This window comes from Anomaloglossus baeobatrachus, chromosome 4 (genome assembly GCF_048569485.1).
Source record: "Anomaloglossus baeobatrachus isolate aAnoBae1 chromosome 4, aAnoBae1.hap1, whole genome shotgun sequence".
Taxonomy (NCBI): Eukaryota; Metazoa; Chordata; class Amphibia; order Anura; family Aromobatidae; genus Anomaloglossus; species Anomaloglossus baeobatrachus.
The window spans coordinates 616,404,094-616,419,729 of record NC_134356.1 but is presented as its reverse complement, the minus strand read 5'-3'; the positions used below and the strand labels follow the sequence as shown (position 1 = coordinate 616,419,729).

Here is a 15,636-nt window from a genome sequence, read left to right as displayed (position 1 = left end):
GACACCATCCCGGCTGCGGCCTTCACCATCAGCACCCGAAGTGGCGGCCCATCCCTGGCCATGTACCACATGAGGCGTCACGATCATAGACTTTCCTAACCGTCACTACCCCCATCCTCCCTCCCGTCCACCGCCTTCCTCTCCCTCCTGTACGTGTCTTGTCACGAAACCGGGTCAGGCCACCCCGTGACGACGCAGAGGATCTGCACCCCCTGCTCCGCGACGTGCCGGGTGAAGACCCCCTGACCCCAGGGTGTTACAGTAACAGATAGTGCCGAGTCAGCAATGACCGAGACATCCTAGCCATCTGGGATGGACCATGCGTCTGTCTGCTGAGGACCTGTAGGTAGCTGCTAGCTCCATATCACCAGGCAGGGGGCTGGAGCACTGCCCTTGTGTTTCCTCCTTCCACCTCCCTGTCCTGTGCTACAGCACTGCTGGGTCCACACACTGCCCTCTGCACAGCACATAGAGGGCCATCCCTGCGCCCACATCTCTGGTTCTGGTCTCCAGTGTGCAATACCCTCTTCTCCCGGCAGGTGGCAGTGACGCTCACATGCTGCAGTTACATGACCGGAGTGTGACACTGTAACCATGGGAACATGGCTCGGCGCTGCCCTTTTCAAAAATGGAGGCCGCCCTCATCGCGTCGTCTCTCAGGTGACGAGACAGCGCGTGTATCAGGTCATGTGACCCGGAAGAATGCAGGCAGCAGCTGAGCTGCGCTGAGAGCGAGTGACACCGAGGTGAGGATGGGCCGGGCGGCGGTATAGGGGGCAGCGGTGCTCACAGGGCACACACCCGCCTTATGTCGGTCGCTGGCTCATTGTGGGGTGTGCACGCCCCCTCACTGTGTGATAATGGGGATGTATGGAGGAGAAGGGCCTGTACCACAGGACACAGGGGAGGACCTACCCATGTACAAGCCCGTGCAGGCTCAGGACGTAATAGTTGCTCCTAGCAACCAATCAGATCATGTCTTTCATTTCCTAAGCCATGTTGTACACATGAGAGCAGAGATCTGATTGGCTGTTAGGGCTTCGCTGTATAATGGGTAGGGGGGGGGGGGTGTTCCTGTTTCGTTCTTCCTCCCTGTCCCACGTGTCTGTGTCGTTTGGTTTTTAATTAGGTGTTTTGTATTCAAAATATCAAACTATGTTCTGTGTGTGATTTCCATAGACTTGTATGGGAACAGGGTAACAGAGTGAGCTCTGCTGTATCCACAACTCCCAGTCATTCCATGGGAGTATAACAAGCAGCGCAGAGAACCTGGCTCTCTGGTGTTCAGGAGCTCGAAGCGGTTATTCCCGACTCCACCATGAGTCTCAGTAATGGGGATAGCCCTGTAATATCGGAGAATGTGATACACTATTGATGTGTGATGGTGGGGTCTGACCGCTGAGACCACCATCTGCATCCAGAATGAATGGGAAGATCCGGCTTAGTAAAACGCACAGTAAAATGGCGCTACTCCTATTTTTTAAAGGGGCCTTTCAAGGCTTTCAACATTTAGGATTGGTTGGTATCATATCGGTGGGGATTAGTGATGAGCGAGTATGCTTGTTACTACTCGGTACTCGCACGAGTATCGCTGTACTCGGGCTGCTCGGCGGGGACCGAGTAATCTCGCGATACTCGTGCTGTACTCGTGGTCTTCATTTCTGCATGTTGGCGCTCTTTTGAGAGCCAGCCCTCATGCAGGGATTGGCTGGCAGACCACTGCAATGCCACAGCCCTGTTAGTTGTGGAATTGCAGTGATTGGCCGGCCTGCACAGCGTGACCGAGCCTTTATACCGGCGGGCGCGCTGTGCTCTGCACACAGCCATCCAGACAGTCAGTGCAGGGAGAGTGTCGCTGCTTCAGGGAAAGGTTTGCGGCCCTTTATAGCTATTTCCGTAGCAGGGCTGCAAACAGTGTGACCAGAAGTCCTTCTCAGGACTATTCTAGTTGTATACAGGCAGGCAGGGTATAGCCAGGTCGGAGTACAGTAGCAGAGTCCTTCTCAGGACTATTGTTGCTGTATACAGGCAGGGTATAGCCAGGTTGGAATACAGGCTAGTGACCAGAAGAGTCCTTGTCAGGACTATTGTAGCAGTATACAGGCAGGCAGGCAGGCAGGGTATATAGCCATTCCTAGTGGTGACCGTATACCAGCCTTCATCATATCTGGGGCTGGTGTATACAGTCTAAAACAGTCCAGATAGTGTCAGACTTCTCAGTAATTGTCGCTCCTAAAAACCTGTTAGGTTCTTATTGCGTCCGTGCTTGCATTTAAAAACCGCACGTGTGTGCCTGTCGGTGGCAGCGTCAGGCTCCATATTGTCCCTGGATAGAGATGTGCATGAGGGCCTCAAAACATTGTTCCCATTGCAAAGGAGCGGGTCTCCTGTCGTTGTAATGCCCATTCTGAAAGAATGGGCGAAAAAATTTACCACTGGGGGTATACCTGAAACAAAGGCCTAACTCTTGTAACGGTCATCATGGTGGCGCATGAGGAGAAGGAGGAGCAGTCCAGCGATTAGCCAAAGTCCAGAAGTGTGTTACCATGGGTGAGTGGAGGTACATGGCAAAATCCCGTTACAAACTTTAAATTCCGCTGTCATTTGCTGGTGGTGTGGCGAAGTCTGGCCCAATCCAACCCTTGTTCATCTTGATTAGAGTCAGCCTGTCAGCATTTACAGTTGACAGGCAGATGCGTTTATCTGTAATGATTCCACCTGCGGCACTAAAAACACGCTCTGACAAAACGCTAGCGGCAGGGCAGGCCAGGACTTCCAAGGCGTAGAGAGCCAATTCATGCCACGTGTCCAGCTTGGATACCCATTAATTGTAAGGCACAGAGGAATGTCAGAGTACAGTTGTTTGATCTGCAAGGTACTCCTTGAGCATCTGGCCAAACTTAGGATTTCTTGTGGCACTACCCCGCACCTCAGGGGCTGTGGTATGTGAGGGGCTGAGAAAACTGTCCCACATCTTAAAGACTGTTCCCCTACCTCTGGCGGATTGGACTTGTGCCCCTCTCGGCTGTACGCCTTGGTTGTCCACTGATTCCTGACCTATGCCGCTATCGTTTTGTGAGGGGAATGCTTTGCCTACTTCCGTGACTATGGCCTTCTGGAACTGCTGCATTTTTCCTGACCTCTCCGCCTCGGGAATAAGAGACATAAAGTTCTCCTTGTAGCGTGGGTCTAACAGTGTTACCAACCAGTAATGATTGTCGGCCAAGATGTTCTTAACGCGAGGGTCACGAGACAGGCAGCTTACCATAAAGTCAGCCATGTGTGCCAGACTCTTAACAGCCATCACTTCAGTATCCTGACAAACACGATGACTGAACATGCGCTCCTCCTCGCTCCTCGCTCCTCGCTCCTCGCTCCTCGCTCCTCGCTCCTCCTCCTCGATGGTACATAGGTCGGACATCCATCTCCACTCCTCAGGTGTTATGTGTGGAGTTTGACCCATTTCCCTACGGCTTAGGTGATGCAGGTACTCAACAACTGCCCTCTTCTGCTCACATATCCTGACCAACATGTGCAGAGTTGAATTCCAACGCGTGGGGACATCACACACCAGTCTGTGAGCCGGAAGATGCAAATGGCGCTGAAAGCCAGCAAGGCCGGCTGAAGCAGTAGGTGACTTTCGAAAATGTGCAGACAGGCGGCGAACTTTTACCAGCAGATCAGACAGCTCTGGGTATGACTTTAGAAACCGCTGAACCACGAGGTTGAGCACATGGGCCACGCATGGAACATGTGTCAGCTGGCCTCGCCTCAAAGCCGCCACCAGGTTCCGGCCATTGTCACACACGACCTTTCCTGGCTTTAGGTTCAGAGGTGTGAGCCAGTGATCTGCCTGCTGTTTCAGAGCTGTCCACTCCACACCTCTTCTGCATTGTGGGGTTTGTCACCTATGCAGATTAGCTTCAGCAAAGCCTGTTGCCGCTTCGCCGAGGCAGTGCTGCAGTGCTTCTGTGTCGCCCTGGACAAGCCAGGGGCCACAGAGCACAACACTTACACACCCCACACTCCCTGCAGGCATATCATAGTCAAAACACAAAATCCTTGTTGCCTTCCCCAGGGGCTGTTGTCCACACCAGGGGGTGCAGCCAGGCGGTTGGTCTCCACCCACCAAGGAGGAGGGAAAAAACAGGCAGTGAGAGTTAAGCTAAGGAAGTTGAAGGAGGAAAGTAGTAGAGAGGAGAAAAGTGACAGCAAAGAGCCTGAAGTTGGTCCGGGTGTGTGGCCCGGACAGGACAGCAAGGTTGGCAGGATGTGGTGACCGTCTGCAGTGGAGGCCGATTGGAGTCTGCCGTAAGGACCGTGGACGGGTGGTGACCCGGCCGTACCGGACCGGTATACAAAGAGAAGCCAGCACCATTGGCAGGGGCCTTTCGGATCCCGGCAAGGCTTGGTGTCGCCGTGAATTTGCCAAATCCGTTAGTGAAGGGGACCTCAGGGTTTCCAAACAGCCAAGTCACGATAGAAGGCAACCGTCCAACCGTGAAGGGGAGACACCGCCACCGCCAAGGGCAACCGTCTCCCAGGGCCAGCGCCTGTGGGCAAAAGGGGCTCCTCCGGCCCATATCCAGGTCGGGGAGCGGGTTACCGGTGGGAAACCATCACTACCAACACTGAACTTAGGTGCAGGGAGAGACAGTCATCACTAACCTGCAGGGAGGAACAACCGCAGCCGTCCGAGGGACCCGTCCATCCAGCCACTTGTTTTACCGTGAACTGTGTCATCATCATTGGGCTGAGTGAGTACCTCCGTGCCGTGCGGCACAGCGCTGCCCCTGCGACCTTGCACCTCATCAGGCCCCGCAACCCGCCTGTCATCCATCTCTACCCCATCACCGGGCCCTGGGACAACCAACCCCCCTACCCACGGCGTGGAGAAATAACAACAAAGCTGCTCCTTGTCACAGGCTCCCGGGATCCCCGTCCAGAGCAGCGGTGGTGTCCACACAATCACCACAACCGTGGATGGCGTCACGGACAATATCCCCAAAACCCAAACGACCCCTTTTCACTCACGGGCGATGAGCGCCGCTCGAGTCCCCGGGATCCGGCCATCGCTCGAGCCACCGAGCAGCAGCAGCCGTAGAGCAGCGGCAGCCGGACCCGAGCAGTGGGAGAGCGCAGCGTCCCCTCCTCCGCCCGCAACACTTCCAGCTTGGGACTGGTGTGTAGGGTAAAGTGGATGAGGATGCGCAGGAGGAGGAGGAGGCTGAGGAGCATGACATTCCGGAGCTGTAGAGTGTGGGTGAAACCCTGACTGAGGTAGGGCCTGCAAAACTTGGTGTGTGAAGGACGTGTTCCGTCCCTCGCTCAGACTGGGTCCCAGCTTCCACAATATTAACCCAGTGTGACGTCAACGAGATGTAGCGGCCTTGCCCACATGCACTTGTCCACGTGTCTGTGGTTAGGTGGACTTTGGCTGAAACAGCGTTGTTCAGGGCACGTGTGATGTTTTGTGACACGTGGTTAGCAATGCGGGGACGGCACACCAGGAGAAATAGTGGCGGCTGGGGACCGAGTAACGTGGGACAGCTGCCACCATCAGGTCGCGGAATGCTTCTGTCTCAACCAGCCTAAAAGGCAACATTTCCAGCGCAAGCAGTCGCGAAATGTTAGCATTTAGAAGTGTGGCATGTGGGTCGTTGGCAGTGTATTTGCGCCTGCGTTCAAAGGCTTGCTGAATGGATAACTGAACGCTGCGCTGGGACAAGGACGTGCTTGATGATGGTGTTATTTCTGCGTGGGCAACTGCAGGTGCAGGGCCGGAGGAGGCTTGTTCTCGGGCAGCATGGACAGGGGATTGGCTCGCATGCACAACAAGCGAAGACGAAGCAGTGACATCAGCAAGCACTGCTCCTCGACTCTGTTGTACATCCCACAAAGTCGGGTGCTTGGCTGACATGTGCCTGATCATGCTGGTGGTGGTCAGGCTGCTAGTTTTGGTACCCCTGCTGATGCTGGCACGGCAGGTGTTGCAAATGGCCTTTTTAGAATCATCTGGAGCCAACTTAAAAAACTGCCAGACTCGGGAAGACCTAACATTTGTACAGGCACCTTGTGTCGTGTTGTTCCGGGGAACAGTTGCCTGACGTCTGCCTGGGGCCACCACCCTGCTTCTTACTGCCTGTTGGGATGCTACGCCTCCCTCCCCCTGTGCACTGCTGTCCTCGCTCTGCATATCCTCCTGCCAGGTTGGGTCAGTTACTGGATCATCCACCATGTCGTCTTCCTCTTCCGCACCCTGCTCCTCCTCCTGACTTCCTGACAATTGTGTCTCATCATCGTCCACCCCTTGTTGAGACACGTTGCCAACTTCGTGAGAACGTGGCTGCTCAAATATTTGGGCATCTGTACATACAATCTCGTCATGGCCCACTTCAACAGGAGCTGGCGAGAGGCCAGAATGTGGGAATGGAAACGTGAACGAACAGCTCTTCCGAGTGTCCAAGTGTGGGATCAGTAATGTCCGTGGACGTGTACTCGGCCTGGTGGTAGGAAGGAGGATCAGGTTCTGAAATGTGCGGTGCAGTATCACGGCTACTGACACTTGACCGTGTGGAAGACAGAGTGTTTGTGGTGGTGCCAATCTGACTGGAAGCATTATCCGCTATCCAACTAACAACCTGTTGACACTGGTCTTGGTTCAAGAGCGGTGTACTGCTGCGGTCCCCAAGAATTTGGGACAGGACGTGCGAGCGACTAGATGTGGCGCTCTGTTGTGGCGAAATTAGAGCTTGCCCACGACCTCGGCCTCTGCCTGCACCACCATCACGTCCACTTCCTTGTTCCTTGCCAACGCCCTTGCGCATTTTGCAATGCTGTGCTGACGTGTATTCACTAGACTTGTGCGTTATATCCAAGTTTTTGCAAAACGCACACAAGTGCAGCGGAAAGCTGCCACCAACAGGCACACACGTGCGGTTTTTAAATGCAAGCACGGAGGCACTAAGAACCTAACAGGTCTCTATCCAGGGACAACGTGGAGCCTCTCAATTTTTGGCTGCCCTGCCAAAGGGCTATACTATAATACACCCACTTCCTTACAATGGGCACTTCAGGTTTACAGGCCCTCATGCACGTCTGTATGCAGGGGCATTGGGGAACCTCACAATTTTGGACTGCCCTGGCAAAGGAAAATACTACAAAGACTCACTTCCTCAAAATGGGCACATTAGACTCAAGAGGCCTTCATGTACGTCTCTTCTCAGGGACATCGGAGTGCCACACAATGTTTTCACGTAAAATCTTTCATGTATTAATCTCAAAAAGTAACATACACCAGCTCTATCTCACTATTGCGTATGTGCCCTTAACATTTCTGCCATGAAAAATCATTTTGGGGTCATTTTGGAAGTTTTTCTGGTGAGTCCGTAAAAATGGCGTGAAACGCGGACAAAATTGTTCACAGCTGTGACTTTTGAGTGATAAATGCTTCAAGGGGTCTTCCCCATGCTGTTGCCATGTCATTTGAGCACTCTTCTGAGACTTTTGTGCCATTTTTAGGGTTTTTTTTCATGCTGCCGGGGGGTCATTTCACAAAAATACTCGGGTCTCCCATAGGATAACATTGGGCTCGTTGCTCGGGCCGAGTACACGAGTATCTTGGGAGGCTCGGCCCGAGCTTCGAGCACCCGAGCTTTTTAGTACTCGCTCATCACTAGTGGGGATCCATCCAACACCCCCAATGTCGGCCATTATTGGAGCAGAACAGCGCCACACACGGTGTATTGGCGATGAAAGAGTTGTGGATATAAAAGCACAATAGGGTCTTACCCCAATATATGTGGGGTGTGAATAAAGTGGTATTACCAAATGGAGTTGTGAAAGTCACAACTCCTATATACGCATGAAACTCCAGGTCACGGCAGCAGTCCCCAAAGTGGCTGATAACAGAGAGTGGTAGAGATGGGTTTTCACGCCGCGCCAATGACCAATGATGAAAGTTGGTAGGATTAATGTTACTTTTATTTCATGCTCAGGTCAACGCGTTTCAGGAGTGTCTGCTCCCTTCCTCAGGACAGACAAGCAAAAGAACATCAAATCAATCAACCCAGCTCTACCACTCTCTTATCATACACTGTGTATAGGCTGTTCTCCAGTACTGCAGCTCAGTGCCTCCTATTACAGTGTATGGAGCTGGGCTGTTGGGGCTGCAAACAGCAGATATTATAGACCTGTCCTGTTCTCAGCAAAGTTCATCAGTAGAGAAGGTGCAGGACCTGATCCATGTCAGTAATCTGCGGGTGCCGGATGGTAGCCCAGATGGCCACTTATCTGACGCCATCTTTTTATTAGGTTAGCTAATACAAGAGGAGCCAGGGATGTGTCCAGGTAGGAGGCGTCTGACAGGCTACCAGCTGCAGATTACTTATTGGTTTGCACCAAGTTTACTCGTCAATAACAAGAGTGTGGGAACCCTTGATGTTGGGTTATGAGCTTATGTATTTTGGCCAAAATATGGACCAATACCTCACTTTATTAAATATAATTTTTTTGTTGCACAATTTTCTGCAGGATGCATCCGGGCCCTGTGGGATGTCTGCCCTGTAAGCTGCACTTATATAATGTTTGGCAGCGCATCTGATCTAATAGTATTGATGTCATCAATAGGCTGTAAGCCAGACACTGTGCATCACACGCACCTGTGTGACTGGTGCCCTATGCAGACTTCATTAGTGTTCATGTTTAATACCAGCAACCACCCCCTCCATGATATTCTAAGCTGTGAGTGGTTGTCTCATCAGTATTCTGCACCTACCCTTAGGCTACTTTCAGACATCAGTTTTTTCCCATCAGGTACAATCCGGAAAAAAACGGGTAAAATGGATCCGGTACCGCATCCGTTTTATTCCCATAGATTTGCATTGTTACCGGATTGTACCTGATGGCTTTGCGTTGCATCCGTTTTTTTCCGGATGCGGCAAAATGTATCAAAGCGGCGGCCGGAGGCAACGTGTCTTGCAACGTTTTTTTGTCCGGCAAAAAAAAAAAACGCATCGCGCCGCATCCGGCTGTTGCGGCGCATTTTCAATGCATGCCTATGGACGCCGGATGCGGCGCGATGCGGAAAAAAACGAATCCGGCCGCCGCTTGCGGTTTCTTCCACTGCGCATGCTCAGTAGCGTGCCGCAACCGGAAAAAAACGGACCGGCCGCATGTAAAAACTTATGCAAAGGATGCGGTGTTTTCGCCGCATCCGTTGCATAGGTTTCACAGCCGGATTGAGCCGCAGTGCTCAAACCGGATGTGTGAAAGTAGCCTTATAGGGATGGGCTGCATCCTAAGAGTGCATTTGCTACTTGACCCTTCTTGGCTATTGGCTTTCTCTGTTAAAGGGAATCTGTCAGATCAAAAAAGCGTTCTGACCTACAAGCAGCGGCCTGTGTGAGCTATTAACCCCTTCCTACCCATCCCTATGTTGTGTTGTGTAATATGACAGTAATAAAATAAGTTTTTTATTACTTTCATATGTCCTATGTATATGAGCAGGTATGTAGCCCCATGGGCATCACATCGCCCTGTGGGCATCTACATGCTTTCCATGGTATCACGCCCCTGTGGGTGTGATACCATGGATGAGTGACGTCCCGTCTGCAGCTTCATGTTTACCGTTCTTGCCGCCTTCTCATCCTGGCGCTTGCTTCTTTGCTTCTGAAGCACACTGCGTATGACCGGAACCGCAGGCGTCTTCTGAGCATGCTCAGTGCGCGTCAGAAGCCGACACGCAAAGACCAGGATGAGGCGGCGAGAATGGTAAGCGCGTACGCGAGATTCTGAAGTGGCGATGGTCATGTTGCTGATGTAAATCCATGGTATCACGCCCACAGGGACGTGATACCATGGAAAGCATGTAGACACCCACAGGGCGAAGTGACGCCCACGGGTCTAGAGACCCTGCCATTTACTTAGGGAAAATATAAGTAATAATATGTATTTTATTACTTTCATATTACACAATATAGCAACACAGGGATGGGTAGGAAGGGGTTAATAGCTCACACAGGCTGCTGCTTGTAGGTCAGAACGCTTTTTTGACCTGACAGGTGCCCTTTAAGCTAAGCTTGGGGAGCCTGGAAAACCCCTTTAACATTGTTGAGAACCAAAACATAAGGGTGTAGAGCTGGAGGGGGGCTACTATGGCTGCCAAAAATAAATGGCACTATGATACACCATCCATGCAGCCACTCCTTTCTCTGGGTCATAAAGTGATGCCATATCACAGTGGTGACATAGCCATCAATGGTGGACTGCTGAGAAAAATAAACCTGCTTTATATTTTTATATTTAGAAACTGCGCCACACTTGTCCACAGGTCGTGTGAGGTACTGCAGCTTATTTCACAAAAGTTCCACACACAATCTGAAGACATGAATGGGGCTGTGTTTGGAAGAAAGAAGCCACGATATTTTAATATTGGGAAACCCTATTAAGAAAGCGCAATTAAGCTTTAATGCAGATGCCACTTGGCATTCCCATATTGTGTAAGGCTGTAATACTGGCTCCAGCCGCAGACCCCACCTCGCGGTGCTGTAGAGAGGGGTGGGTCACTCACCATAGACTGGAGATACTGCAATAATAACCACTAGTGATGAGTGAGCACTTCCATGCTCGAGTCTCGTAACTAGGGATGAGTGAGCACTTCCATGCTCGAGTCTCGTAACTAGGGATGAGTGAGCACTTCCATGCTCGAGTCTCGTAACTAGGGATGAGTGAGCACTTCCATGCTCGAGTCTCGTAACTAGGGATGAGTGAGCACTTCCATGCTCGAGTCTCGTAACTAGGGATGAGTGAGCACTTCCATGCTCGAGTCTCGTAACTAGGGATGAGTGAGCACTTCCATGCTCGAGTCTCGTAACTAGGGATGAGTGAGCACTTCCATGCTCGAGTCTCGTAACTAGGGATGATTGAGCACTTCCATACTCGAGTCTCGTAACAAGGGATGAGTGAGCACTTCCATGCTCGAGTCTTGTAACGAGCAGTCGGGTGAGTATAATGGAAGATCCTCTGGAGAAATGCTCGCGTTCCCCATTGACTTCCATTATACTCAGTACACGAGCGTCCGACTGCGGGTTATGAGACCCGAGCATGGCGGTGCCCGCTCATCACTAGTGACTATATCTGTGACCTGCCCATATAATCCTATAATTGTAGAACATCTCCTCCCCAGTGTTTCCCGCAGTTTTATGGCTGGTGACATTATACATGATAATACACACTCGCTCTTTGTCCTGAATTGATTGGCTTCTTATAACCGCTTACTTTGTGGATCATGTGAAATGTGCATCACGAGGTCTATGGCGGATGAGCCTCGCTGGTGTGACCGGCATCGGTGCGGCTATGAGATCTGCAGCATTTACTACTTGTTCCAGATCGGATTATGTATCTGTGGGATGTATTAGACCGGAGGGGGGGGGGGGGGCTACGTGTGGTGCACGGGTCATTATACACAAGTGCCCGGAACCGGTGCGGGCGGCTCGGGGAAGCCAAATCTCTATTCTAATTCATCACCGGGGCAGACACTGGAAAAGATAACACCATAGAGATGGCTTCTCTAACGTCCGCCGCCTATAATGCGGTGTAAGACCATGCACTATATGTGGGTGAGGGGCATGGGTATAGAGTAAACTCAGGCATCTGGCTATTCGTTAGCAGACCACCAGTATTGAGCTATTAGAAGCGGGGGAGCGGAGGTACCCGGATCTGAGGTCCCCTCTTTCCATCATAGTAGTGAGGACTCTGCCTCCAAGACCCCATCGGTTTATGCAGATGATCTTATTATTCGGTATCCTCGCTCAGCAGACTCTTCTGTTAGTGCCCCCCGCTCCCCTACTTTATTGATGCGGTGTTTTTCTTGCAGGTGTTTCTGGCGCGCAGCACCATGCCGGAGCACAATGATCGCAGCCTGCCCCCGGAGGAGAGGATACGAGCCCTGGTGACGCAGGGGACGTCTGTGGAAGTGAACGATGACATACCGCCTAAGCGCTATTACCGCTCGGGGGTGGAGTTGATTCGTATGGCGAATGTGTATGCAGGAGAAGGCAATGCAGAGAATGCCTTCATTTTATATAACAAATATATTACGTAAGTATAAAGTCCCCAATGTTACAAGATTACATATCCCAGGTCTGCAGCCTCTCCAGATAGCTTCACTCCTGCGCAAGAACAGAGGCGAGGCAGACGGGGGCCGATAGGCAAGATTTGGTGACGCAGACGTCTTTGTGGTCGTTTCCATATATATTTATTGCCTATTACTAACACGATTTATTGTCGGATTCATTCTTGTACTGTGTTTTGGGAAGATCACCTTTTGGGCACAGCTGGATACCCGGACGTCAGCGATGGAAAGCAAATGGAAGAAGAGTTGTAGAGATGGCGTGAAGAAAATAAGTGACTGCCCCGCCATCGCTTCAATGCATCTTCCATTTGCTTGGTAAAGCTGACACTTTTTTCGGGCATCCAGCTGTGTCCTCAAGGTGTTTCTCCCAAAACATAGTATTACTGGCTTTACTTTTGCATCTTCAGCCCTTCTGAGCTCTGACGAGGGATCCTGCCCTCTGTAGTCATAATACTAAATTAGGAGATTTTCACAGGCACGTTTATAAAGGAATCGCCCAGCAGCGGTTCATCTCATAAAAAAAACGAGTGACTTGATGGATCACATTATCTCATTAATGATACTTGAGGCATATGTATATATGAGATGTGTGTATATATGTGTGTGTGTGTGTGTGTGTATATATATATATATATATATATATATATATATATATATATATATTACACATATATATTACACATATATATTACACATATATATTACACATATATATTACACATATATATTACACATATATATTACACATATATATTACACACACCGTATTTTTCATTTTATAAGACTCACTGGATTATAAGATGCACCCCAAATGTAGAGATAAATAAATAAAAAAAGAGGTCCATCTTTTATACTTCGGTGTTGTCTTACCGGAGGGGAGTTGGCAGCGGTGGTGGTGTAGAGTCACAGGAGGCATGGACGGTGCTGTTGTGGTTTGTGCTGGCTGCGGTGGCTGTGTAGAGCAGACCTGGGCGGCAGGTGTCCCAGATACTCTGTTGGCAGTCCTGGCTTCAAAGAAATGGCACTCAGAGCGGCACGTGCGCAGATGGCGCTCTCAGCCGAGAGCAACATCTGTGCACGCGCTGACTCCGGGCGCCTACATTTGAACCCAGAGAATCTGGGACTCCCGCCTGAGCTGAACACTTATATTTTTACATCTGGGACACATGCCTGAGCTGAACACTTATATTTTTACATCTGGGACACACGCCTGAGCTGAACACTTGAGCTGAACACTTATATTTTTACATCTGGGACTCCCGCCTGAGCTGAACACTTATATTTTTACATCTGGGACACATGCCTGAGCTGAACACTTACATTTTTACATCTGGGACACACACCTGCTCTATGCAGCCACCGCAGCCCCCTGGCCGCCTGCCTGCACAGAGAGCCGCCCGCGCCAATTCTCCACTTCCCGGTAAGCTATATTCGGATTTTAAGACGCACCCCTCATTTTCCTCCCAAATTTTTGGGATGAAAAGTGCGTCTTATTATCCGAAAAATATGGCACATTGGCAAGCAAAAGGATAACAATGTTTTGAACTTTTGACTTTCAGGCTCCATATCTCACCATCCACTGCAGCTTTGAGCTTCATTTTATAGACCATCATCTTGGCTATCTCATACATAAATGTGACTTGTATCTATTAAGCATATGATTAGTTCTGCAGATTCTTGTCATGTCACTGCTTTGTAGATAGGGCAAGGTCATACTCCGGGCTACATAAGTCCGTTTGTGGAACTAATAAATATTTGTGAAAAAAAAAAAAAAATAATTTCAAAAACAAAATATTTTATCAAAAACATCCCTCAAATTCCAGTGTTCCCAATGAAAAATTGTTTCAATCTGGGGAAAAAATGCTTCAATAAAAAAAGTTTTTTTATTTTAGATTTCCAAAATGTACATCCAAAAAACCCACGGCTTGATGTGAAAAAAAAATGAGCCCATTTAGTGATCTGTGATAGTTAGGGCTCTTACAATATGACCACACCCCCCCAAAAAAAACCCCCCAAAACAACTATTTGGTAATGTGTTGTTTTCCCAATGCAAAAATGGTAAAATGTCGAAGAAAAAAAAAATATATACGATTACGGTGAAAACCAATTTGTCAGCCCATTCTTTAAAATAATGATTATTTATCCCACATTGAAAAACAAGCGCTGCATTTGTTCATCCAGCCTCACAAAAATGATATGGGTTATAACAAGTGAAGAGTACAGTGTGCCAAAAAAAAAATCCAGGAAAACAGCGTATCCGGTACAAAATAAGCTACTGAACGCCCCCCCCCCACCCGCCCCAAAAAGTAATAGGTCTCCGAGCAAAGTTAACTCCAGCAAAATGGTTTTTTTTTGTTTTGTTTTGTTTTTATAGTGTGGTAAAACACTGGATCAGCTGGTAAAAAATCTTTTTTTCCTCCTCAATGTCCTGAAGGGGCTCAGACCAGGCTCCTCTGGATTTATTAGATGCAATTCTTGATGATGATTTTCCATAATGTTATTGGTGCCCCATTAAAAAAAAAAAAATTACCGTATATAAGGCCTCTGCCACACTTACGTGACAAAACGTAACGTTTTTGTCACGTACGTGTTAAAGGGGTGGTTTGGTCCCCGTGTGCCGTGTTTATGACACGTACGTGTTCTCCGTGTGTTATACGTAAGAACACACGGAGAACGGAAAGCCCCGCCATACCTGATTCTTCCGGTGCTGTCTGTAGTGCTGAATGATAGTTTCCGGCACAGGCCACGCCCCACTGACGCTGCTTCCGGCCCCCAGTGAAGAAGATGCGTTGTTCAAATTCACTGGGGTACGGATGCAGGGGACAACTGCGGCAGAGACTGCAGGGCTGGTGGAGGTGAGTGTATGTTTTTTTTTATTTTTTAACCTGACACGTGTGTTTCTCCAGCGCATGTCACACGGAACCGCATCCACACTACATCCGTGTGGTACGTGTGCGAGCCGTGTGACACCTGTGCTGCCGGAGCAACACTGACATGTCAGCGTATGGAACTCACGGAGACACGTAAACACGGAACGGACACACTTTCCATTCCTAAATACTTACGTGTTTCCTAACCATTGTGATTACCTAGGTCCCCATGTGTACGTGTAAAAAATGGCAAACACGTACCGGAGGCACGGATGTGTGACTGAGGCCTAAAAGATAGAAATGGACTCTTCTCCTGTGTCAATATCTATTCCACGTCTTTGCTTTTTCATAGGCTTTTCATTGAAAAACTTCCTAAACATCGAGATTACAAAACCGCCAGTGCTCCGGAGAAGAAGGAGACGCTGAAGGTAAGACCTATGGATTGCACACGTCTTAAAGAAGCCTGGTCTGAGGTCTTGTATTGAAGGATCTCCATTTTATTTATTGTAGAAACTGAAGGAAGAGGCCTTTCCAAAAGCGGAAGTGTTGAAGAAAGAGCTGCACAAGCGATACAGTAAAGAGTTTGCGGAGTTCCTGGACAGGAGGGTAAGTTAGTGCTGAAGAAGATGCGTA

The 15,636-nt window shown here is 49.7% G+C and overlaps 1 protein-coding gene across 1 annotated transcript in view; it reads left to right on the top strand.

Annotated features, from left to right (window-relative positions):
• The first annotated feature begins 667 nt into the window (after positions 1-667).
• The window catches only part of STAMBP (STAM binding protein), a 60,856-nt gene continuing 45,887 nt past the window's right edge, over positions 668-15,636 (top strand). Inside the window, exons 1-4 of the mRNA XM_075342951.1 lie at positions 668-746; positions 11,876-12,099; positions 15,356-15,431; positions 15,514-15,609. Of these exons, the coding sequence (XP_075199066.1) occupies positions 11,897-12,099; positions 15,356-15,431; positions 15,514-15,609 (375 nt within the window). The 5' untranslated portion in view covers positions 668-746; positions 11,876-11,896. The remainder of the gene's footprint in view (positions 747-11,875; positions 12,100-15,355; positions 15,432-15,513; positions 15,610-15,636) is intronic.